Consider the following 25050-nt stretch of genomic DNA (forward strand, 5'->3'; position numbering starts at 1 on the left):
CCAAAGAGAAATGTGTTATTCACATACTGAGGTGGACTCAGGTAAGACCGTGAAACATTTGCTCTGTGTCCCCAGTTCATTGTCATTGAGTTCTGCATGTTCCTGTATGTGAGAAACGAGCTGGATGTGTTTGAAGGCAAGTTGGAGAGCTACCTCACCTCCATGAACCACACAGGGACCCTGACTCCAATCATCCTGCAGGTGAAAGAGCTGATGAATGTCACCAAAGGTAAAGCTATCCTTGCACAGGTTGCTGTTTCACTCGGGTGGGTCGCCACCCCACAAAAAGGGACAATTACAAATGCAACTATTAGTGATGTTTTACAAGGAAGGAAGATACCTATGATGTGTATACTCCACAATTTTTCTCTTCCCTGTTACTCACAGGATTGAAACTATTAATACCGAAAGAGAGGATTATGCAGGAAATAAAGTATATCAAGGCTATGTGTGGCTAACATGAAAAAGAAATATAAGCAACATTTTATTTACATAAGAAATGTGTTAAAGGAAGAATATTTTTTTCCCCCAGACCTTTCTGATCTGAGTTTCTGCATTTTGAAAATAGCGATTCTAGTTTATCTTCTGAGGCTTCTCCTATCACTTTTTCTGTTTCAGGAGTCTGGGTGGTGACCATTTTGCCTGCCTCCCTCACGTGTGTGAGCTATCTATTCCACATTTTGGCTTGTTATAGGTAAGAGGGCACTGGGGGTCCTTGGTGTGTCTTCAGCCAGGAAAGCATCTGGCAGAATCTTCTAAGAATGCCCGAGCAGTGCCAGCAGTGCCCAAACTGGAACCAGGAGTGTGTATACAAGGTCCGGGGACAGCAACATCTATTGTTAGTAAGATAAAACCAACTGGATTTCTTGGGGTGCTGGCATTGTGAGGGGTCATAGCCCCTTTTCTTTCCCCTTTCTGTTGTTATAAGCTGGGGCTATCATTAAAAATGGTTTTCTGTTTGTATCAGTTTTAAGGTATTACTACGTAAGTAATTCGTATTCATTGTAGAAAAAAAAGAAAATAGAGCAAAATGAAGAAAACAAAAGCCACATACACAGCTTCAGACATCACATTTAGTCACCATTAGGACTAGGCAACTATATATTATTTTTACAAAATATTTTAAATTTAAGGCTAATCAGACCATCCTATGAGCTGTGGTCAGTAGGGGGCGCTGAGCTGCTTGCCGTCCCCTTCACAGGCCTTCTTTGTGTTGAGCGCTAAGTGTCTGAGGAGCTGTGGTTGTTATGAATATTACTATTTCTCATCTTTTCTCCAGAAAGCACATGAAGAGGTTGTGGGCAGGAAATAAACACTTTCTCCCTTTGAAGTTCCATAATCCTTCCTCATCCGAGAGCGTGGTAAGTCTGTAGACGCCTCTCTCTGCTCTGAGACTAAGTGATTTACCAAAACCTGCTCTCCTGCACCTCGGACAGCGGACAGCGGCGGCGTCCTGGGGGAGGAGAGCCGTGCACTGGGAGCCCAGAGCCCTCTCCTCTGCTGCTGGGCGACTCAGGACCGTCCCCATGCGGCCCTCAGTTGGTGTCCTCATCGGTCAAATGAGGAGAATCAGGACTCTTGCCTCAGTGGGTTGGTGGGTGAGTCTCACATGAGACAGGAATGATGGATACATGTGTCAGAGGCAATCAGGTTTTCCTCCCCTCTGAGACCCCTTTTTCTTTCTCAATCTCAGGTGGCCATTGCAAGGTACTCTGGCTGGCAGATAGCCTACATACTGTGGGGTAAGTGCCATCACACGACCCATTCAATCCAACACACATTTCTTGGGCACCTGTGTGGGTAGGGAGGAGAGGGGAGGCCACGTCAGCCCTAGCTCCTGCTCTCAAGGGACCTACTCGAGGGAAGGGGGAGAATCCCACACGTGAAGGGCATCGTCACCACCGGTCCTGAGCCCACTGGGTGTGTATGCTAAGGCCGGTGGTGACTCAGAGCAGGTGGTGACCAGGGCAGGGTGTGAGTGCATTCTAGTGCAGTTGAATTTGAACTGCACCTGTCAGGGAGAGCAGAAGGCCAGCAGGAAGAAAAGGGAGGGCATGCCAGGCAGAAGAAACAGCGTAAGGAGTGGACTGCAGGCAGAGACGTGGGAGTGGGTCACCAGGGCCCTGGAGTGACCCCGGCCCCCTCGGCCCCCAGGCTACCTCATCATCCACGTGGTGCAGAGCCTGGGTGGCGTGATGTTCATGTACGGCCTGGTGTTGCCCGTCATCCACAACCGGGGCCTGGAGGTGCTCCAAGGACTGGGCATCGGGATGTAAGTGCTGGGAGGGGGGCTGCGTGGCATTGCCCGGGGCCTGGGAATGGTGGGCCCTTGCAGCTGCTGTTCAAAATGCCCCTTTCCCGCTTGGCTCTCACCAACCCCTGGATGTCGGCTCTTAGCTCTGACCCAAGCATAGGCCCAAAATAGCAACTCATTGTGATAGGAGCCTTACAGTTTACCAAATATTTTCACTCTCACTGTTCAGTGCGGTCCTCACAGTTGTGTCTGTGGGGGATACACATATGTCCATTTTATAGCTGGGAAGACTGAGGTTGGGGGAGGTGAAGTGAGAGACAGCACAGTATAGTGGAAGGAGAGGGAATCTGAGCTTAGGTTTTAGATCAGCTTTGTGACTCAGGTAAATTGCTTGTTTGAGCCTCAGTTAACCCATATGGAAGAGAAAAGTGAATGCTGACATTATTGAGAATTCATTATGTGTCTTGTTTCTTAAGGACCCTCTGAGGTAGGGACTTAATATCAGCTCCCTCTTTTTCAGATGAGGAAACAGAGGCTAATTTGTCCAAGGAGGGGGAAGAGGCAGGATTGGGAGCTGGGCCATCTGAAACCGAAGCCTCATTTAACCACTGCTGGACCCTGCCACTCAGTAGTGCTCCCTGGGGACTTCCCTACTCCGAGCTCTGACCTTCCATACTCACCTAGAGCCACCCTTGAGTCTGGGGAAGAGCCTTCTCTGTCCACTCTTGCATGGCCTTCATGAGCTCTTCTAAAAACCCCATTCCTTTCTTTGATTCCCATGCTATTAAACCACTCATCCCAGTTGCCTTCCTGGACAAAAGGACATAATTAAATCCTGGAATTCTGGTCTGGAACAAGAAGACCTGACCATGTGGCTTTGGAAAAGTCATCTCCCCTTTGGGAGCCTCAGTTTTCTCATCTGCACAATGGGAATGAGCGAATGTTCTGTGGGCATAAAGCACAGAGCTCATGCTGCTGTTAGTCTGGCAAGCCATCAGCATCTCACTCCTCTTTCTCGCTGGGCCTTTGAGAAGGGATGGGGAAGAGTGGACAAGGCCACCTCAGGATGGTCTCGCCCTGTGTTTTAGCCTCACCATATCCATCGTCCTGGGACTCATGATCCTGCAAGTATGGATCGCCACCAGCTTCTTCCTGCAACCAAAGATGGACACAGCTGACAAGCAGAAGCCCTTGGCACTCAACAACAGGTGAGGGCAAAGAAGGGAATGGTGAGTGTAGGACTTTGGTCTCAGCAGTCTCTCATTCCTCCCTCCTCATCACTGGCAGGTCCCTGGGCAGACGCTATGCTCTGTGAGGGGTTGGTTCAGGAGTGGGCTCTGGAGCCAAACTGCCTGGATCCAAATTCTGACTCCACCCCTCAGGAGCTATGTGACCTTACTAAATATCCATGAACCTCAGTTTCCTTATTTTACAAATAATTGTGCGTACCTCGAAGAAGTGTTCTGAGAATGAAATGTGTTCACATAAGAACTTAGTACAGTAGTGCCTGGCCTGCAGTGGTCCTCCTTCCTAAGTCATTTATTCAAAGCACTCACTCATAGAGGAAACAACATGGGCACTGAGGATAAAGAGATATCTCCATAGGACCTGCCTGTGAGAAGCCAATGGTCCATGGAGCTGACGGACACAGATATAGGGACAGTAAACTCGGGGGGGCACAAAAGGACAGAAATGCAAGTAATGGAGGAGAGGCAGGGTGGTAGAGGAGAGGCGAGAGTGGTTAATTCCACTGTAGGTGGGACATCTGAGCTGAGGCCGGCATGGTGGTGGGATTCCTACAGGTAGGGGTGAGGAGAGGCCATGGCTCTCAGAGGACAGATGAAGGCAGAAAGCCATGGAAGGGTAGGGCATGTCGGAAGAGCAATGAGAATCTAATATGGTGGCCATGGAGTGGCCTCAGATGGAGGAGGCACAAAGTAACAATGCCAGAAAGGCCCCTCTCAAAGACGGCCCAGAAATTCAATACGCAAAGTTTGGGCTTTATCCCACAGGCAACAGGATACCACCTGGTCAAGTGGTCATTTGGGTAATTTCATCTGGACGACCTGGAGCCGTTCCAGCTGGGGCAGGTCTCTCTTCCAATAGACAGTGGGAAAGTCACAACCTCTGTTCCAACCACAAAACCAGCTGTGGCCACGTGAGATTTCTTATACAAGAAACCTCAGAACCCAAAGATCCCATCAAACATTAAGTTGCCACTAACATTTGCCCTGCACTGTGCTCAGAGCCCTCTACACTCCATCGGAGCCAGTCCTTATGCCAGTGCTGTGAGGTGGGGACAGCCAGCTCCCACTTACAGTGTGACTTACACGGCCAGGAGCCGGGAGATGGAGGATTGGACCACAGGTCTGGGGGCCCTGGAGCCTGCCTGCCCGGCCACCTTCTCACACTGAAAGGGTGCCGCCCCTCTGCCTGCTTCCGTTTGCAGGAAAGTGTTCCACAACTTCAACTACTTTCTGTTCTTCTATAACGTGCTGCTGGGCCTGGGCGCCTGCCTCTCCAGGCTGCTCTTTAGCTGCATCCTGGGCACGTGGCTGATCGCCCGCATTGACAGGACCATCATGCAGAGTGGTTATGAGAGAGCGGACATGGGTAAGTGGCCCGCCACGGTGGCCACGCATCTGGGGAGGGCTGGACTTGCCACCTTTGCGGAAGCTGCCTGGAGGTCGGGTACCAGAGAGAGGCCTCGAGTTCACTCTTCACTTATGCTTAGAGCTTATCTTCCTGGGGAAGCTATAAAGCTGAGTAGGAAACACAAATAAATAAACAGTCAGCCCAATGGTCAGAGGAAATTCAGGCTACTAAATACCTGTGTATTTGACAGACCTCTGAGGTATAATGGCAGGCAGTAAGAGCTTGTGGAATTCTGTCTGAACAGTTAGAAGATAATTTATGAATGCACAGCTCTGCAAAGTTTGAAAAAGGACACATCTCAGAATTACTGGGTATTAGTTGGAAACTTAGTTAAGAAAACAGTCTGTTCAGTTGAAATACTCCAAATCAAAGCCATTTTCGTAAAGCAAAATTCGTTTTTGTTCTGTTTCTGGCCCGTGCCCATTCATTCACTCATCCATTTATCACACAACTAACGGCTTCTCTGTATTGGCCACAGTGGCTCCCAGCTCTTTTAAGCTTCTGGTTCCCCATAAAGTGGACGGATTAGCATGTGATCTCTAGGAACCCTTTCAGCTCTTTATACCTAATTTTCTAGATTCTCAGCAGAGACACGGGCACAGTTTAGGAACAAAGGGACGCTGTAGTTATGTCATAAAAAGCACAGGCTGGGGCCGTCCTGGGATGGATGTGCTGCGTGGCCTAACTTGCCCTCTGGATGTCAGGGTTCCGTGCATGGATTGGCATGCTATATGTGGACCATTATCATACGAACCCCGTGCTCGTCAGCTTTTGTCACCTACTGATCACGGGCCACAGGGAGCGGCGGCTGCAGCAGGCCGTCCAATACGGGCACCTCAGTCAGTCATCAGGTAAGCCTCCTGTTTGGACCCACCCTGGGGTTGGACCCAGGAAACAAGAACCCTAAGGCTTCTCTGGGATCCCCGAGATGTCCCAGGTTTCCCCTGCCTGCTCCCCTTCCTCCACACTCCATGCCTTGGGAAATCTACCCAAGCGATCAGGAGGCTTAGCCCCCAGTCAGCCTGGTGACAGGACCCCTGAAACTTTATGTCCTTGTCTTTCTATCCAGGCTCGTCCCTTGTTCCCAGAAATGAGCTCTACTTCTGCTTTGTCCTCCATTCCCCATTTTTTTGGAGACCCCACCCGTATCCCAGGCTTCAGGCCAGATGCACTCCAAGGTGCACTCAGTTGTGTGTACCACAGCTCTCACGGCCACTACTCCGGCCCCTCAAGCCTCTATCTGTCTACACCCACCCTTATCACTCTGCTCTGCCTTCTGCTGGGAAGCCCCGTTAGCCATGTCCTGTCAGTACCGATCTGGACTGTTCGTCACTGCTCCCAACACGGCAGATTCCCAGCTCTGGGAAAACTCACATCCCTCCCACCACCCTCATGTCCCCGGGAGTCCTGGTGCAGCTTCTTCTCCCACTTTTACGCCACACCTCGTCCCTCCCAAGCAGTTTTTCTTACAGCGTCCAAGAAGGACAGAGACAGCTGCCCTCTCCCCCCAGTCTGCCTGCTCTGATTCTGTCCTAGGTGCCCGCGTCTCAGCTAGGTCCAGGACGAGGTGGCTCCTGCTGCAGACCCTGATCAACAACCCCAGACTGGTCATGCTCAGAAAATCGAAATCAGGACATGGCTCCCAGGAGTTTATCCAGATTCTGCTGACATGCCCGGAGAGCTGACCCTGACTTCCCACACTGCTCCAAGTCCATCCCAGGATGACTGCTCCTAAGAGGAGGCCCAGACTACCCAGCCACTGTCCCTGCAATGTCATGGGATGCACAGCCACTGTCCATGTAGGTGGCGCACAGCACCAGCCACTCAGGGGACAGCACCTGGGCTGAATGATGACCTCTTGCGTCTAATTCACTCCCTTGGTAAAGATCAAGAACTAAAGAGAATCTCTGTTGAACAAACTGCTCAATCATGATTTCTACTCTCCATGGTTAGGAGGCAGCCTTGGAGGGTTCCATGTTGAGAAGCACATAATTTGATCACAGGGCAGAACTTTGTGTCCCTGAAGAAGGTGGTAAAATTTCTATATCAGGAGAGTTTAACCACTTGATGCAATTTTTCTGTGGAAGAAAGTACGGCTTTAATTCAACAGGGTCCTCATTGCTTCCTGCTTTCCAGGCCTCATGGTGATGGAAGAGGAGTCCATGATCCAGCATCCAGTCTAGTAGGGTGACCGGCCACCTGCTGAGCTCTCCCTGCCATGGCCACTGGGATGAGGGACGGATCGGAAATGACCTGGGTCTTGGTCACAGAGAAGATGTACCGATTCACTCTGGCAAGCAGGGATCCCCAGGGAAAACTGCCTGTCTGAGGAGGCAGAGACAGGGTGTGCAGGCATTCCAGGGGATGGACAAAAAGAGCAAAGGGATAGGGGCAGGACAGGTCCAGGCATGTTTGAGGAGGGTGAGTCTTCTGGTGTCTGCTATGCAGGGTGTTGGGGGCTGGTAGGCCACCCACGGAGGCCCAGATGCCAGGCTGGGGAGCCTGGACATTCCTCTTCGTGCAGAGGGCTCAGGACTTACCCGAATTCTTCACACCTGAGCATAAGGTCTCTGATGGCCGGGACCTGTACAAAGTCTGACCATTCAGTCACTCATGAAGCCTGTGTGAGTGCTAGGAGGACCCACCCGCAGCGTGCGGGAAATCCCTGTCCATCTCCAGAGCCATTGGATCTCAGCAGTGATTAGTGAGTACCTGCGTAAATCCAGTTCTGTCGCTAGGTCTGCTTGCCAGGCTGATTCCTTTTAACTTAATCTCCACAACGAGGCTTGTCATTCTGCTTTTAGAAATAGAAAACTGGGACTCAGAGTGTTGGGAGCCCCACACCACTTCCTAGCTGTGTGACATTGGCCAAATTACTTTACCTTTCTGTGCTTCCTTTTCCTTCCATATAAAGAGGGGTAATACCTGCAACACCCCAAATGATTTTAAGGATAGAATAAGTTAACACATACAAACACTCCTAAGCTAGTGCCTGATAAATCCTAAACTCTCAATAAATATATTAGTTATTGCTATTTGTAATGTTACACTTCGTGGTGACCTGACTAATGTCTGCCCTCCTCTCGCTATGCTCAGCTCCATGAAGAAAGGAGCCATAATGGTCTCCCCTGAGGTAGTTTTCTTGCAAAGTACTGCTGATTCTCCTCAGGGCCTACACCCATCAGCCAGCCCTATTTGCTTCTAGACCTATTGGAAGATGGCCAAAGAAGTCACGTTGGCTAGCAAGGGAGAGTGTGGGGGGGGTCTTTCTATGCCAAGTATACGGACTCTTATCCTGGCCAAGCAGAACTCATCGATGATCCATCAGGTCCCAGCTGGGAGGAGTGGCCACGATGTCCATGACAGGCTGGGGTCCTCTAGGAAATTTCTGTCATAAAAAGAATTGTATAAGGAAGTGCAAAGATGCTGGAAATCTTGGTTCATAGGTAGCGTAAGTGTTTGTGGAAAGATGCCCAGCTGTATTCTTAAAAGGTGCATCACACATCTTTCCTCTGGATGTGACACAAGCAGGAAAAGGAATTCAGAGGTCCTGGACAAGGATCCCAGAAGGATTCAAATCTAGGTAAGGGGTGATCGTGGGCCCCTGCTGGGGGACTAAGGATGGGAAATCCCGCCTGCCCTGAGTCCATGTACAGATTATCTTCCTCTGGCCTTGTCCCTTCCATATGCAATGTTGAATCTCCTTCATTGTTTTCCTACTTAGTGCTGATGCAATTCCAGAGATTGAATCCGAAAACCACAAGTTCCTAATATTTGGCCAAAAGAAACCTCAACAAGAGGAGAATATGTTCCCTCTTCCTTCAAGTCTGCAGAAAGGCAGCCGCTGTCCTATTTTTAAAGGCAACCATATTTCAGTGGTTGTTGCTATGCCTGTGAAAGTACCTTCTAGTTCTAAATCCAGGAGTTCTGAGGGGCTAGCTCTGCTCCTCGCCCATTTCCCGATAATGAAATGAACGTGTCCTCTGAGGAAGGGAGACTTGACAGGCTCCTTCATAATCGAGGAGGGGGCTGGCCCTTCTCCCTTCCTTCTCCCATGTACACTCAGCGATATCTTAGTTCAAGGAGGAGTGTGAGAGTCTGCATCTCATTTAAATTAGCATAGGAAGTGAAAGAACCAGACCTCAACTCTCAGGCTGTAAAAGAAAAAGGATTTGAATATAATAATATTCAAATTTAGCATTTACTATGTTCAAAAGATAAATATTGCCCCCCACCCCAATAAGTTAATAGACTGGGAAAGAGCATTCAGGGAGATGGGATGGTGTCATCTCCTATTCTGGCCTTCCTGGAAACCCCAGGAAAAGGCTCACAATGTTCTTCACCTCAGAGCAGGAGGAGCTGACCCAGTGTACCCCGAGTGCCCCAGTTATGTCCCCACTGCTGAACAAGAGGTCGCTTTTGAGCTGGTCTCAGGAGTGTGAAAGCCCCCTAGCCTTAGGAGTGTGATCTGAGTTCTGTGTTGAGGGCCTGGTGGCTGCATAGAAGAGAGGGATTACCTTGGGGGGCCTCCCCCAGGGTCACCCTGCCCCCCCCCCCCCCGCTGCACTCTGTGCTCCAGACAATGTGCTGAGTGCTCGGTCAGTCAACAGTACCCCGTTTGTCCCTGCAATGTGAGTGATCATTTAGCATCATCCATTTCACAGAGGAGGAAACTGAGTCTGTGGAGCTGGGATCTGACTCCCCAATACCACACTTTGCCCAAAGCTTTACTGAGCCCTGAGGATTCAGCCATTGCCAGCCTGGACACTCACTCACCCCTAAGCTCGATGATGGCCAGTTCTTGGCCTTGAGTGTCCTGCTGGCTGGCTACAACTGGGGCTCCAGGGGCTCCTGTCTTGCAAGACAGAGCAGCAACCTGTGAGCCCACTGGGAGTCACACCTCAGGTTTCCCACCCAGTGCCTGCCCACCAGCTCAAGTCTGGGGACCTCAGGGGTAGCCATGCAGTACGGTCTGGGGCTGATAAGGGAGCCATGGCCATATGCTGTCTGGAGCCAGCTACCAGGGAGAGTCTGCCCTCACCCAGCTCCGGCCCAGCCTTACCTCTCATTCTCGCTGAGCTGCTCCAACCAGGCCCCAAATTGCTCCTCAGGCTTGAAGTTGTAGTCATTTGCTGCCGCCTGGAGCAGCAGGCTCTTTCTTGTTACTTTGTATTGTGGAGCCAGAGGGAAGGACAGGCTGCAGATAGGCCCGGGAAGGGGATGCTGCAGAGCCTTGTGGGGAATAAAGGGTGAGGCAGGGGCCGGTCCTGGGTCTTTGCACACATGCGAACCCTTCATCCCTCCAATTCCATCCAGGTCCTAACTGTTCTCAGATGGGGTGCAAGTAGCGCTTCCTCCTGGAAGTTGTCCTTGTTGCCAGTCCCCACCCACAATGTAATGGGTCTCCCACTTCTCTGTTATCAAAGTCTCCCAATAAACAAATGTAAGACGTAGGGGAAGGAGCAAGGAGTGTCTTGCCCGGGGAAGTCTCTGATCTCCACTTCCCTCCCCTCCCCGGCAGTGAGTGTCACAGCTGGTCACCTTATTCCGTGTGGAGCTTGATCTGATTCCCCTGGGAGGCAAATAGCCAAAGTCCACCAGAAAGAGCCCCCAATCCCATAACTGGCCCCCAGCTTTACCTCTTCTCCTGTTGCACTACCACCAGGGCCCTTGAGGGGGCAGGGCACACACAAAACAGGACTAGCGTGTAGGCCAGACTCAAGGCTCCCGGGTGGGGGAAACACGGGAGCTGAGACTCAGGGACCGCTAGCCCCATCCTCTGTGACAACAGACAGGGAGACTGAGGCCCCAGCCACTTATGTGCTGCCTGCCTTGGAGGAACCTGACACCCCTCCCCTCTGTGGGCACAGCCTGAGGAAGAGGTTGAGTCCAGCTGGGACAAAACCTCCTGCAGCTTTGCATTCAGGCAGCTCTGCCACTTCACCAGCCTGGGGAGCCAGCCCAGATGGGTGTCTTATGTGAAGCCTCCGTTCATTCATCCCTAAGATGGGTGTGACCCCCTAGCTGCTGAGAGGCTCTCCTGAGAGGAGGTTGCCACGTGCTGAGAACTCAGGGCTCAGTATGGGGGGCTCTCCGCTACCAAGTCTCAAGACCCGGGTCCCCACTGTGCTGCCCCCAGGCTCACTCGCCTCCACACAATCCCCCATGACAGTGTCCAGCCTTTCCAGGTCAGTGAAGAACATGCCAAGGAAGAGGACCACACCCTGTGCCACCAGGCTGGGAGTGCTGATGAGGCCCTCTCAGGTGCCTGCCATGCCCTCCCCTGAAAACTCCTCCCCCTCAGCCTTCCTGCCTGGCCCACCCCAGGGTTCCCATGTGGAGCAGCCTCCCCTCAATCCTCCCTCCCCTCACCCTCCACCCTCCCGAAACACCAGACTCCTCCTAATCACCTCTCAGGGCCACCTTTTGGCAAATCACAGGTCCTGGGCCCCACCCCACCCCCAAATCTAACCAGCACCCAGCTCTCCAGGCCCTCCTCCTGCTCACTTCTAAGGGAGGATAGCAGACGCTATGGCGACAGGAGGCAGGGCTACAGGAGGAAGGCCCTTCCTCTCTTCCTAGGGAGGCCTCCAGCTGGGAGGGAGGAGCCCCTCTCCTCTGACCCTAGAGCCCCTCCCCCACAGGCACCCACCTGATGCTACTGCTGCCTCTTCTGGGCAACCTGGGTTATTATCTCCAGGATGGCAAACTTGGAAGGCTGCACCTGCCAGGATCCAGGAAGGGTCATTGAGGCCAAACCCGCTCACCCCATTTCCCCCCCAGAACCCGTAACCTCAAACCCTGGACATAGACCCAAGTCAGTACTAATGCTACTCTGTCCTCCGGTGTGCACTGATTCTAGAACAATCCCAGCTCGAACACTCACCCAGTGTGTGGCCTTGGGCCTGTGGCCTGGCCTCCCTGAGCCTGTTTCCTCATCTGGAAAGTGTGAGGAGAATTCCACGTACTTCACAGGGTCTCCTGAGGACGTAGTGTCATATTTCTATCATCACTGTTTTCCCCTCACACCTCCAGGCAGAATGGGGCACGAAGCTCCAGCACATTCCTCCCTTGGACATCACCATTCTGTGAGGCCTGCACCACAGCACTGGCACCCTCCATTTTTCAGATGAGGAGCCAGAGGCCCAAACGGGCAGTGACTTTCTCAGAGGCCCACACAGAAGAGGCTTCTCCCCGCTCCAGCCAGAGGCCATGTCCCAGCTGCCTTCACACTGCCCCAGCCTCACAGGGTCCTCGATGTGCTCTGGGCTCTCGATGTTTGTCCAGGCACCCAGCCAGGCGAACAGTGGATAGAGAAGGATGGGGTGTCTCAGGAGCCTGGTTCTGGGGTCTCTGCACCCCCGGCTGGGCCCAAGGCCATGCCAAAGGCTTCACCTCCCCAAGAAATCCCCCAGGACATTCCCCTTCACAGCAGTCTTTATCCTCTCAGGAAGGGGACTCTGGAGGTATCAACTCTGACAGGGTAAGGGGTGACCAGGGCGTAGGGTGGTATCACTTCACTTCCTCATTTACATGACACTTCTGACTTCCATTCAGGAAGGATCCACTAAGAGTCCATCAGTTCCGCAGACTCTTATAAACCATCTCGGGCATATGTCCTTGCCAGTTAGACACCCAGGTGAAAACCCTGTGATTGGTTAGCAGTGACTGCTATAGGGGCAGAGGGGGAAGTCGCAGGATGCACACGTATCTATCCCTGGCTCAGCCATTCAGACCCAAGGGTAGGCAGCCCATTGGTTCACCTGGCCCGAGGGATTCCGCTGCAGTGCCCACCCCTGGTGCAGGCAGGGTGTCCCTCCCCTTGGGGCATGTAGTGAAGACAGGAGGAGCAGCAGGGGACTGGCTTCCTGAGAACAGTCCCCTGCTAAGGGCAATCTAAGTTGAATGAATCTTAGTAAGGCATGATCTATCTACCCTTCAGGAAACACCTCCAACAGGCTCTCTGAACTGTACTTGACAGCAACCAATATACAAGCTCAGAGAGAGGAGAGGTGACAGGGGGTGAGGAAGGGGAGGTGGGGGCCAGGCTGAGGATGGGGCACTTGTCACTGGTAGTGGACCGGAAGTATGGGCGGAGTTGGGATGTGTGCAGACGGAAGGATCCCAGCAGAGGAGCAGGATGAGGAAGGGCAGGGACAGGGCACGTGCAGGGAGAGTGAGGAGTTTGCTGAAGCAGGGAGACCCCAGGTGGGAAGCAGAGGTGGGGCCTCTGGTCATCCAGGGGTTTGGTAGGGGCTGCAGAGTTGGTGAGGGCCCTCTGAGCAGGAGAGTGGGTGGGTCAGAGCTGTATTTAGGAGGGTTATGTGGCAGTGGTGGGTCGGATGAATGGAACTCAAAGAGTCATATAAATTAGCCTTTTTATTATAACTCTGTTCAAGCCTTGAGGCCTGAATTCTGAGCTCTTCTAAACTAAGAAAGAAGTGGTCTCTTTTAGAGATGTTTTTCACTTCTTATAGTCAAGAGCTACTCTGCTACTTCCCAGCAGAGGTTGGTTTTAACCACGTAAAGAAGATAGGATGGATTTTCTTGATCATAATTAATGGCTCAGAGCTACACCTCCTTTCTCCCGCTAGTTTTCAGCACATTTAGTGTGCTTCTCTGGACCCTCCTGACAGTCCGGAGATATCCCCTGTGCAGAGGAGAAACTGACCTGGAAGGCAGGGGTTGACTAATAAGAGTTTCACGACTCCACGTGGGGCTGGGCTCCCGCTGCTAAGGGCAACCCTCCTCCCTCGGTGGAAAGGAAGTGAGGGCGGGGCCAGTGGGGCTCCCGCCTCTCCACGTTGCCATGGAGACGAAGTTGTCCTGTTGCAGTTGAGGCAGAACAGTTCCTGGCTGACTTGAGTTGTGCTTTCTGCAGATTGAGGTGAGGCCAAGCCCGTGGGCTCAGGGCTTCCTTCCATTCGGCGTGGCGCAGAGGCGATGTCCAGGGTCTGCCCCTGCTCCTTAGTGGGCTGGGGGTGGGCACGAGAGGAGCCTGCTGGGCCTTCTCAGCGCGCAGGCGGCTGTAATTAGAGTGGCTACAGTCAGGTAGCTCCTAACCTCCACTGCCCCCTCCTGGGTTCATACAGGGGTAGGATGGGGTGAGGATGCAGGAACCGTGTTCAGTACCAGGTTTGGGGTTCAAGGCGGGTCTGAAATCCCAGTTGGCACCTTGGGCGCTCTGACTTTTCCCAGAAGAGCTTGGGGGAATGAAGCACAAAACAATAGCCATTTATTATTCTTTGCTTCAGAGTCCCTCTCACATTTGCGTCCTGCACAACTGGGACAGCCAGGCTTCTCCACTAGTTAAGTTCTTGTCTGAGGTTTGTTTCCTTTTGGCTTCTTCGCCCCTACCTTGTTTTTATTTAAAATAAAAACCCGGAGGCTGGAGAGGGGCTAGAGGCTTTCTCCCAGAGCAGAGGGGCCGTGGCCCCAGTGGGTCCCACCACTGCCAGGCTGCCTGCAGGACTTGCTCTTGGGAGGGGTCGGAGGAGTTGATCTCTCAACCTCCAGGTCTTAGTATCAAACTCCAGACATGATTTCTGGACAGCTGCTTCCCCGCAGGGGTGTCCAGCCAGCGGCCAAGATGTCCTCAGTGGGGAACGTGACCAAGGTTCGCAGCGGGAAAGTCTACCAGCAGATCTTTGAGGCTGAGGTAGGCCTCTCCTTCTGTTCCCCTTTTCCTGCTTCCCAAACTTTCCTCTGCTCCCCAAAGTTTGCTGCTCCCCAAACTCTGCTCCTCCCCAAAATTCCCTCCCTCTGAAGGTTTCCTTGCCTGGGAATTGAATGAAATAAGGGCTTTGAAAATTGCTTTGATTTTAAAAATAATAATTCTTAGTTCTTAAAAGGTACGAATATAAAATTAGAATGTCTATTCTTGAAAATTAGAACATTTTAATTAAACGTTTTAATTAAATTTAAATTACTCAGAAATAGCCTGAATTACCCCTAGGGTGCCCTGGGCCTTCTTCCTATGCATACAAGCATTTCTAATTTTTCTGTTTAAAAATTGGGTTTGACTCTACACTAGTGTTTTGAAACCTGCTTTTTCCCTGTTAACAGTATCTCCCGACCTTTTCCACGTCAGTGGGCATTCACATGCTTCTTGACATTTACTGGCTGCCTGCTTGTTGACCTAGGATTTCCCATAATGTACACCTTCTTGACAACCATCTAGGCTGTTGGATTGCCTTGCCATCTATAAAAAGCTGCACAGACAAAACGATATCTTAAGTACACAGACTTAAACCCTTCCTTTGAAATTTCATTCTGATTATTTAAAAGGGATTTGCATTCCTACCTTTGAGCTCTAAATAATGTTCTCTGTAGAAGGCTTGGAAATTACAAAAGGATAACGACACCAAGGAAACAAATTACTCACAGGATCCTGCTCCCTGGACACAACACACCATTCTTAATGTTTCACATATTTTCTCCTGGTCGTTTTTCTAAGCATTTAAAATTTTGAGATCATACTGTATCATTTTGGCTATGCTTTTTAATTTATGCTTGTAGTTGATATGTTTTGTGGGATATCATATCATAAGCATTGCCCCATGTCATAAACAAAATCCTGTCCAAGTCTTATTTTTAATAAATGCCTAGCATTCCATTGTAGGCACAGGCCATGTTTACTCACCGAATCCCCTGTTAGTGGACAGTTCCATTTTTCCAATTACTTGTGATTATAAAAATGCTGGGATGAGCATCTTGGTCCTCATTAAAATTTCTTAAGAGATGCCTTCCTGAAAGTGGCTGGATGACTGTTATGGGGAGTGGAGAACCCTCCTGTGTTATGGGGAGTGGAGAACCCTCCTCTGCCTGGGGTTGAAAGCTTCTCTGCAAAGTGCCATCCTGCCGGCAGGTTCCCACTTAACCTCCTGTGACTGCACAGTCAGCCTGAGGGTGCTGGAGAGTCTGCACTCTGGCCCCCGCAACTCACATCTTTCGTGGATTCAGGTGCAGCTGGTCCACTCCTTGGGGGCCTCCAGGAAGTCCGCCGCAGAGCGTTCCATGACCCTGAAGAATGGCAGCAAGCCCTTAATGAAGAAGGTGGATATTCCTGAGGGGGAGATGATGACTTCTCGGCAGCGGAAGTGGGTGCACAGCCTACCCAATGACTGGAGCACAGAAAACCCTGTTCTCCACAGGTCGGTCCTGCCCTCCAGGCTGCGCGCGCGCGCGCGCGCGCACACACACACACACACACACACTCATGGGGGTGCATCAAAATCTTCAAAAACTCAAAAAGAGCTCACATAAGATGAGTGGCAGATAGGGAGCAAGTCCCTGAAAGGGAGGTAATAACACCTACCTTGCATGATGGTTTGCTTCTCCTCCCCTTCTTCCCCTTACCCTCTCAGTAATTATTGTTTGAGTGCCTAGGTCCAGGTGCTAGGTATGGGAATTCCACCTGCCTCTACAGTAAATAAATAAGCTGGTCCCCCCAAAAGTGGGAAGGCTGTGACGCAGAGGATGAGGTGGTGGGACAGGAGTCAGGAAAGCTCTCTAAGGAGGGGCCTCAGCTGAAACCAGATGGTGAGGGAGGGGAAGTGGGCGAGGTTCTGAGATAAGATGGGTTTGGTCCCCTCCAGAAGGCTGAAGAAGTCAGTGGGCCTGGGGAGAGGGGCCGGAGATGAGCCCTGTAGGCCATAGTCAGTGTTTTGGACATTACTAAAATGATCAGCTGATTTGCATTTTCAAGGCCTTCAGGGTGCTGTGTGCAGAATTTGGGGAGCTGCAAGAGAAGGCAGGAAGGAGGCCATAGCAATCCATGGAAGCTTGATGGGACGGTGAGAGGGAGAGTAGGGCACTTCAGGTATATTTCGGAGGCAGAACCCATGGACCAGGTGATGGATTAGATGGGAGGAGAGATGTCCTAAGAGTTTTAGGTGTCTGGCCAGAGCGATTAGATAGACAGCAGGAGTGCCATTTCCTGAGACGGGAGCAGACGGAGTGGAAGCAGGGAGATCAGGATTTGAACTTGATTCTTGAGCAGACCATTTCCGCTCTCTGAGCTCAGACTCCTCCAGTAGGGAAAAAGGAAAGGGAAGAAAAGCAGGGGCTGCATCTTGCTCGCCGGGTGCTTGGGAGAATGTAGCAGAAGCTGGGCTTCCCTCCTGCTTGTGAAGATCTGTGCAAGCCATAAACCCTCTCGGGTCTGGGACTCTGGGACAGGAAGTCCATCAGTGCTCCTCTACCTGCCTTTGTTTTCCCTTTCAGCCCCTTTGGAGCAGGGGTTGACCCAATGCTGGGTGAACATCTCTTCTCTGACCTGACCTTTGACTTTTCCCAGAGAAAGCTCCTCTGAGGCTTCTGACCCTCAGCACCCTTAACTACCTACAGAAGGGCAAACCAACTGGCTATGCAAGCCCAGACTGGAGGTCAGCATTCTCCAGCCCATGTCTCTGATGCAGGGATCCAGAGGCATAGACGCTGGGGCTGGTCCATGGTCCTCCGCCTCCCAGGAGGTCGGGCTCGCAGCCTGGCTATGACTCTGGCTTCCACAAAGGTCCCAGCCCCGTTGCAGCTGACCTGTTCTCATCCAGGACCAGGGTCTACCAATATCTCCCGGTGCCTCCCGAGGGCCCCCCTTCCCCAAGGGTTTAGCCTGGGACCACCCATCATCTTGATAACCGGATACAGCATCAGGCAGGAGCTTTTGGCACCCCAGGACAGCATTTTTGGAAAGGCACTTCTCATGAAGGGCTCTGGCATGTGCTGTGCTGGTTTCCTATGACAGACAGAGAAGGCCAGCTCTGCCCTAGATGCAGATCCAGAGCACAACTTCCTATGGCCCATGGCAGGAACGGAGATGTGTTATAATCTGCCAGGCCCTGCTACCCTCAAAATGACTGGGGTCACTAACTCAGCATCAGCATCTCTCTGGAGTGCCTTGTTCCCCAGTCAGTCAACTTGTGCGTTCATTCACACAGGGTAGGGCCCCTGGGTAGGTGGAAGAGGAGCCCAGGGGAGGGATAGATGACCACCAGTGTAAACCAAGCCCCCAAAGCCCCTGGGTAAGTGGCCAAAAAGCTGGAGCCGTCAGCAGCTGCCATGGGCAGGGCACTTGGACTCCCGTGGGACTGCCTCAATCCAGAGGCATTTGGTTGACAAGACTGAACGATCCACTTGTGAAGGATCAGCCCGGGCCCTGCAGTCTTCCTCACGGGTCGGTCTGTAGTGAGGAGTACAGAGGAAAATGTCCACTAAGTGCTATACACACAGGGCCCCGAGGAATGGCAGACATCCCTGAGAACTGCTGCATTGCTGCGGTGCTTGCCCTGTAGACAGTGCCTTCAGGGATTTTTATTCCACATCTAAGGTCGTGCTCACCCACCTTGGTCCTCCCTGCTGAGATAGTTTGTCCGGGGATCCAAACTCTCTCCTCCTACACCCAAACCCCATGCACCGTGGACCTGGATGTCACATGTGTTGGTCTGGGAGTTTCAGTTCTGCTTCGTACAGCGACTTCTCTGAGCCTCTTCCCCCATCCTGGACAATGGAGTTACCCCAGCTGCCTCATAGGATTGATTAGCTGCTCGAAGAGCACATGAGCATGCTGAATGCTTAGCGCTGGTCTGGCTTTCCCAGGCGCGCCCCTCTGGTCTTCCATTTTCACCACCCAAACTTGGTTTGCAAGCTCCCTGAGGGCAGGACCCAACCTGTTGTCTAGGATCCCTGGCGTCTGCTCAGGCAGCGTTTGTAGGGAGACTGGCACACCCTTGGGCACTCTGGAATCAGTGCACCCAGGCTATTGGCAATGACCACTGGCCCTCTAAAGACTCTTCCTGGTGCCAGAGCTTTCCTGGATGTGAGGGGGCTGGGGTTTATTGTTCTCCTTTGCTTCTACCTCAGGGAAAAGGAAACAACTAAGAAGGAAAAAGCTCAAGAGAGTGAAAGCACCATTGCTGCCCGAGAAGTACGGGGCCTGATGGACACAATCGGTGAGCGAGCCTACTGTCAGCCATAGGGCAGGCCTGGCCTGGGCCTGGGGGAGAGCCCCGTGGGGACCTCCTTGGAGCTCTACCGGCGAGGTGCCTGAAGCTCCCACTGTGTTCCTCGCTCAGCCCTCTCGCAGTGCAGGGAGCTAGGGGAGCAGGAAGGACTGCCTGAACCGTCTGTATTTACTGATAAAAGCCAGTTGGTAGAGGGTGTTGCTCACTTTATTGCAATTTCACAGGAGGATTTCTCAGTCTACAGTTTCTTCCTTTGTACCACATTGTCTTAATTTGACTTATCCCAATATGGAGGCTCTTTTTCTTCATGACTAAAAAGGTAATACATGCTCACTATAGATTAACAAAGGAAGGAGATAAGCAGAAGGTAAAAACTCCCCTCCTCAACAGCACCTCTTCTCCCAAGAGTGCCCCCCGTCATGAAACCACATGGTGTGGAGCTTCCCACATAGGTCAGGGGGCAGGAGAGCAGAGCGAGCTCGCAGACCCTAGAGCAGAGGGCCCACGTCCAAATCCCTTCTCAGCCATGGACTGCGTTTGTTCTTTAACCTCCGTGCCTACCTAAGTGTACTTACTTGTAAGACGGGGCCGATAACTAATTGAGTTAGAACAATACTTGGTACACACTAAGTGCTACATAAGTGTTGCTTATTCTTATTTGTGTATATATTTCCTTCTCTAAAACTTTTTTTAAAACTTTAATGATCCCATTCTGTACATAGCATTTTGGAACGTTTTGCTAGCATTTAACTGTGTATGTGAGACTTCATCCTCTATAGCATTTATGGATCACCTTCGTCTTGTCTCTCTTTTCTGAAGCCTTTGACACTGCTGGCCTGGTTTGGGAACCTGTCTCCCGAACCAGGGCACTTTCTGCCTTGCTGCCTTTTCCTGGGTGCTCTTTCCTCACCTCAGAGCTCTAAGGGCAGATTCGTCAGCTCTGTTGTTCTCCCCCAGTTCCTGAGAAGATCAGCACCTGCACCCTTCAAGGAGACTACAAGAGGAAGGCCTATGAGAATACCCTGAGGAGCTTCAAGGAGGAGATCGCCCAGATTGGGAGGGTGAGCATCCTTGCTCTCACTCCCTTTCTGTCCCTGGGCCATTCTGAAGGAGGGCTTGTCACTGCCCCCACCCTCCCTTTCCCCCCAGCTCAGAGGTTCTCAGAGGCTCACCATGGTGTTGACAGAACCATAGTAGCCAGGTTTGAGTGGCTCAGTACGAGCACTTGTTACAACATAGCCCTATAAGTCAGGTTCTATTATTATTCCCATTTTACAGGTGAGCCCAGGAAGTCTTGTCTGACTTGGCATGTAAGGGGCTAAGTGGGAACTGGACTCCAGGTCTGACGCCAAAGCCCAACCTTTGATCTCCCTGTTCAATCCTACTCATGAGGGGCCAAATGGCCTGACCCCCCATTGACAACCTGATGCTGCCTGGCCCTTGGTTACTGCCCCCGCTTGGCTTCCTATTTCTCTCCAGAGACCTCATCCCTAGCTACACTGGTCCCAGAATGTCCCTAAACGAGACCCTTCCTGGCCCCTTCGGGTCCTCTCTGAGCCCCAGATTGCAGTCACCACTTTCTTCCTGCGTGTTTTCTGACTCATGTCGTTCCCCTGGATTCCTGGGGCTGGCTCTTATACCCAAAGTTCCCATAGGTGCTCCTCCAGCCAGCTCCTTGCTTTCCTAATATGTCCCACGCTGCTCTGTCTCATCATGAGCTCTGCTACTTTGCTCATGCGACATTACTGAGCCTCAGTCTCTTCATCTGACGTAAACTTGGAATTCTTTCATTGGCTATTTCTTTAGTGAATATTTGTTGAGCCCCAACCATGAACCTGGCTAAATGTCAGCACCTGCTTCACAGGCTGTGACAAGCATCAGATGAGTCTGAGGAGAAGGGCTCAGCTCGGCACAGAGCAGAGCGTCTGGCACGTGGCGTATGCCTCAAATGGTGGCTGTCCTTATGCTGTGGTTGTAAACTAATTAGTAGGTCTTAACTTCTTAAGTCTAGGTAGTGACTGTTATTTTTGAGTATGATTTTGAGAGGACCATGGCTGACACTCTTTCATTACCAGTATGGGGTGGCGGGAGGAGGTTTCCTCCTGCCCCAGGGATGTTGACACCGTAGCCATCACCCTCCCGGCCTATTTTAGGGGATGGAACCTCTCATCTTGGAGACAGGAGCACTTCTTTTGAAAAAGCTGGCTGAGTTTGAGGAAAACATCAACCATCTCTTCAAAAAGGTGGAAAACGACCACAACCTTGAAGACTACACCATCCAAGTAGGGGACTTCTCGTGGGCCGCCTGCCCCACCCTGGCCCTTCTCCTCCCCGCCCTACCCTCTGTTCTCCCAGCCTGACCCGAACTTCTTGGCCTAGACCCTGTTGGAGCTATGGGATCAGGTGGCTGAGCAGTTCCTGCTCCAGAAGCAGAGGATTAAGGAGTTGGATGACACACTGTACTCACTGGAGTTCTCCCGGACAGATAAAGTGAGGTGGCCGATGGAGGGGCTCTTGGTGGTTTTCACTTGTGGGATTTATGAGGCATCATCTGTTTCCTTTTAGTTCTCCAGGAAAAGAGAGAGTCACTAACGATGGCACTTTGTCATTTCTAGCTAAAAAGCGTAATGAAGAAATATATGGAAATCATAGAGAAAACTTCCTACCTCATGCGGACCGATGTGTACAGTCTGATGAGTGAAGAAGCCATGGTGAGTGGTTTTCATGTGCAGGAGGTCAGCCCACAAAGGGGCCTGCTATCTCAGGAATGATGGGCTTCTCCTAGGTAATATTTCCAAATAACTCAGGTTGGCCACTTAGGGTCAGAATCAGAGTCTGTGTTAAGTATGTGTCCACACCTGCAGCTGCTTTCTTTGGGATAAAAAACTAGAAATTCAAGGTTGTTCATGATACCTCCAAAGTCAGAGTTAAGTCTGACTCCTCCGTCGTGTGAAAGGACACTTTTGGCTACTCGGAGGCACATTTTGCTTTCCTGGCTTTCCGGGTCCTGTGCAGAAAGATGGGCAGCCAGATAACGAACGGGCCTCCTGGCAGCACGCAGGAGGGGAAAGGGTGTATAGCGTTTAGATTCACAGATGGGCTGTAGCCCAGGTCTGTGCCTTGGGGTCCTGGACGAAGCACAGACCTCCCTCTTCACTGCCCAGATGTGAAAACTCTGAGATAATTCAATCCCGGCGCCTGGAACTTCCTGTCCATAAAATGGGGGTAATGATACTTGACCGCCAGCGCTTGTGGGGAGGATGATGAAAGAGGGCTCAGCAATGGCAGCTCTCATTTTGAGTCAAGCACGACTTCCTAACTTTTATCTATTTGATCCATTAGAGGAATCAGAATTAGCAGAGTCCCAGTTATGTTTCATTGTCTGACTTTCCTATGCTTATTTGACTCATTAAAACAACTGGCACATGCTCCTTGCCTGCCTGTGCCCACAGGTCATAAACCATGCTCTCCTGGGCAACCGGAGGGCCATCACGCAGCTGTTTGTCAACCTGATGGAGGCCACGCTGAAACAGGAGCTTGAGAGCCACCACCGCTGGCAGGACCTGGTCGATGCTTGGAAGACGCTCAAGAAGGAGGCCCTGGTGCGCAGTTTCAGGTCAGCGCCCGCCTGCATCTCTCCCGCCAGCTCACCTGGACAGCCGGGGTGGGCAAGGCGGGGACATTCTCCCTCCCCCTTTCATGACTTTAAAATGCTGTTGTTTCTGTGGTGGTTAAAGTCATAGGTGCTCTTTTTTTTTTTTAAAGTTAAAATAGATAAAAGTATAAAGAAGAAATTTAAAATCACCACTAATTTCTCACCACAGTGAGAAGCACAGTTGATATTTTGGTATATTTTCTCCCAGGCTTTTTTAGATCAACACTGCACATGTAGGTTTGTATCTTATTTTCTTTATAAGCATTTTCTGAGAACAGTACAAACGGTTTGGAAACGTTAGTCTGATTATCTGCCCAATTTCCACTCTTTACTATTACATGTAGCCCTGTTACTGGGCCAAGGAGAATGGCTGTTCCTCAGGCTTTGACATGTTCCCACTCTGGTAGCAACTCTCACTGCTGGGAGGGAGGGTGAAGAAAGGACCCACCTCCATGCTTCCTTTGCCAGGTGGCACGAGGGTCCTGGACCTTGTGGCCAACAAGCAAGGCTTTCTTTTGCTAAGAAAGGGGCACTTTGGGCCAGGATATCTGAGGACACCAAAGAGTGTCTGTCTCTCTGTGTGCTTCAGGTCTGGGGGTGGTAGGCCCGTCTGTACATCTGCATTTCCCGATGGAGAGCACCAGAGTCTGACACTGGGGATGAAGGAACGTGCACTGGGCGTAAATCCACTTGTACGTTCCCTGGGATCGCGATCTGATGCTTCAACATTCAGAGCCTTTCTCTCTCTTTGCAAAGCAGGCCCCACGATGGGCTGGTGATAGGTTTCAGTGACAACATGATCTGATCTGCAGGCAAAGTGCCTGGTCTGGGACTGGGAGGTTGTTACAAATGTCAACAATCAACAGTAGGGGCAGGAGCTGACGGGCATTTCCTATGAGTCACGCACTGTGCTAAGGGCATTGCTTGCAATATCTTGCTAGGTCCTCCTCATTAGCTCCGTTCCAGAAGAGGAAGCTGAGAGTCAGCGTGGAGGGAATGACATGCCCAAGGTCACAGAGCTGGCAGGCAGCAGTTAGGACCCACACCTGGATCTGGGCCTGCTGGGCCCGTGCTTTAGATTCAGAGCCTCACTGGCAGTCCCTCTGTTCTTCTCCACCCTCCGCTTCCCTCCTTTCCTCAGTGTCCCAGAGGCCCAGGATGAAGAGGGAGGGGCTGGGAGTGGTATAAGGGTGCTGGGATTCCCAGTGTTCTTACCGTGGGTCTCATCCCCTCTCTCATCCGCCCCTCCGCTTCTCTCCATGGTGCCAATGTGTCTGCACATCCAGTGAGTTCATGGCCACTGAGAGGATCCAGGCTCCTCCAGCCGTGAAGGAGAAGCTGGAGAGCATGCTGAAGAACCAGAAGGCCCTGCAGCAGAAGCGGCTGCAGCATCTTCGCAGCATCTGGTACAATGGGAGGGGTCCCTCGGGGAGGTAGGCGCAGTCCCGAGCATGGAGCGTTCTCTCGAGGCATCCTCCAGACCAGGCCATCTCCTGGTTCTCTGGTCCTAGGCTGGCGGCCTGGGCCCACACCCTGCTGTTTCAGTCCTGTGGCAACAAAGAACAGGATACATTTGCTGCAGAAAGAAGTTTAGTGTGACTGTGCCAAAGAGCTTGGAAGGAATCGATGGCAAGGATAGGGGAGGAAGGGGCTGGGTTAAGAGGTTGGACTCTTTTCCTGAGGGCAGTGGGGAGCAGAGGGCTCTATCAGGTTTTCACTTTAGAGGGTGAGTTGGAGGGGTCTGAGGCTGGAAGCCGGGGGTCAGGGAGAATTGCTGCCATCAGACAGGGGACCTGTTAGAGGTTGTGGATAAACCCCCTCAGACCTGGGTCACCCCAGCTCTAATCCCATAATAAGCAGGTTGGTGGGAGGTACACAGAATGTTCTAGACCCTGGAAGCCCACTGCCCGGGGAGCTTATAACATCCATTCTCAACAGCAGGATAGAGCCTGTGTGGTCCTGCAAGCTGGAGACACTTAATGTGTTCTTCCTCTTCCTGGTCCCTCCCACCGTTGGGGGGTGGGGCTCAGGTTGGCCTTGTCTCCCCACCACAGAGCCTACGCTCTTCTAGGATATAAATGACAATCAGAGCCCCATGTGCTCTCCCCATGTCTGGTACCTCCTGCTCCATGTGCAGCCACATTTCATGCAGGTATGAAATTAACAAGGTGGATACAAATCTCAGCACGAGGAAAGTGCTTCTTTTGTTTTTTATAATCCGTCTATTTCGGTCGCTGAGCCGGTTGGTTAAACTGGCACCCGCGCCGTGCTCTGTCTGAACCTCCCCCGGTCCCTATGCTCGTGAACAGCCCTCTGCAGGCTTGTGAGTGGTGATGTGTGTGGAGTGTTGGTAAGGTTCCCAGGGCCCCAAAAGGGAGTTAGCCGAAGTCCAGAGAGAATCCCCAGGACTTTTCTTGGATCCAATAAGCCTATATACGTATAATTTTTAAATTAAATTTGTATTTTGTGGTAATGTTAGATTTACAGAAAAGTTACAAAGATAATACACAGAATTCCAGTATACT

The 25050-nt window shown here is 51.6% G+C and overlaps 2 protein-coding genes across 7 annotated transcripts in view; both read left to right on the forward strand.

Annotated features, from left to right (window-relative positions):
- LOC117032342 (stimulated by retinoic acid gene 6 protein-like) overlaps nt 1-7953 on the forward strand; it is a 46996-nt gene extending 39043 nt beyond the window's left edge. For all 3 annotated transcript variants that reach the window (XM_033123774.1, XM_033123773.1, XM_033123776.1), the window contains exons 10-18: nt 76-229; nt 619-694; nt 1280-1361; nt 1694-1742; nt 2155-2272; nt 3343-3462; nt 4704-4867; nt 5614-5760; nt 6446-7953. In XM_033123774.1, coding sequence (XP_032979665.1) covers nt 76-229; nt 619-694; nt 1280-1361; nt 1694-1742; nt 2155-2272; nt 3343-3462; nt 4704-4867; nt 5614-5760; nt 6446-6594 — 1059 coding nt within the window. In that variant the 3' untranslated portion in view covers nt 6595-7953. The remainder of the gene's footprint in view (nt 1-75; nt 230-618; nt 695-1279; nt 1362-1693; nt 1743-2154; nt 2273-3342; nt 3463-4703; nt 4868-5613; nt 5761-6445) is intronic.
- A 6075-nt stretch (nt 7954-14028) lies between these two features.
- Nucleotides 14029-25050, forward strand: part of CCDC180 (coiled-coil domain containing 180) — a 49864-nt gene continuing 38842 nt past the window's right edge. For all 4 annotated transcript variants that reach the window (XR_004424584.1, XM_033122116.1, XM_033122117.1 and 1 more), the window contains exons 1-9: nt 14029-14567; nt 15872-16062; nt 18770-18858; nt 19828-19931; nt 21024-21152; nt 21250-21360; nt 21486-21581; nt 22323-22486; nt 23812-23931. Coding sequence is in view for 3 of the 4 variants with exons in the window: in XM_033122116.1 (XP_032978007.1) it covers nt 14448-14567; nt 15872-16062; nt 18770-18858; nt 19828-19931; nt 21024-21152; nt 21250-21360; nt 21486-21581; nt 22323-22486; nt 23812-23931 (1124 nt within the window). In the remaining variant the exon portion in view is untranslated. The remainder of the gene's footprint in view (nt 14568-15871; nt 16063-18769; nt 18859-19827; nt 19932-21023; nt 21153-21249; nt 21361-21485; nt 21582-22322; nt 22487-23811; nt 23932-25050) is intronic.

This window comes from Rhinolophus ferrumequinum, chromosome 12 (assembly GCF_004115265.2).
Source record: "Rhinolophus ferrumequinum isolate MPI-CBG mRhiFer1 chromosome 12, mRhiFer1_v1.p, whole genome shotgun sequence".
NCBI lineage: Eukaryota > Metazoa > Chordata > Mammalia > Chiroptera > Rhinolophidae > Rhinolophus > Rhinolophus ferrumequinum.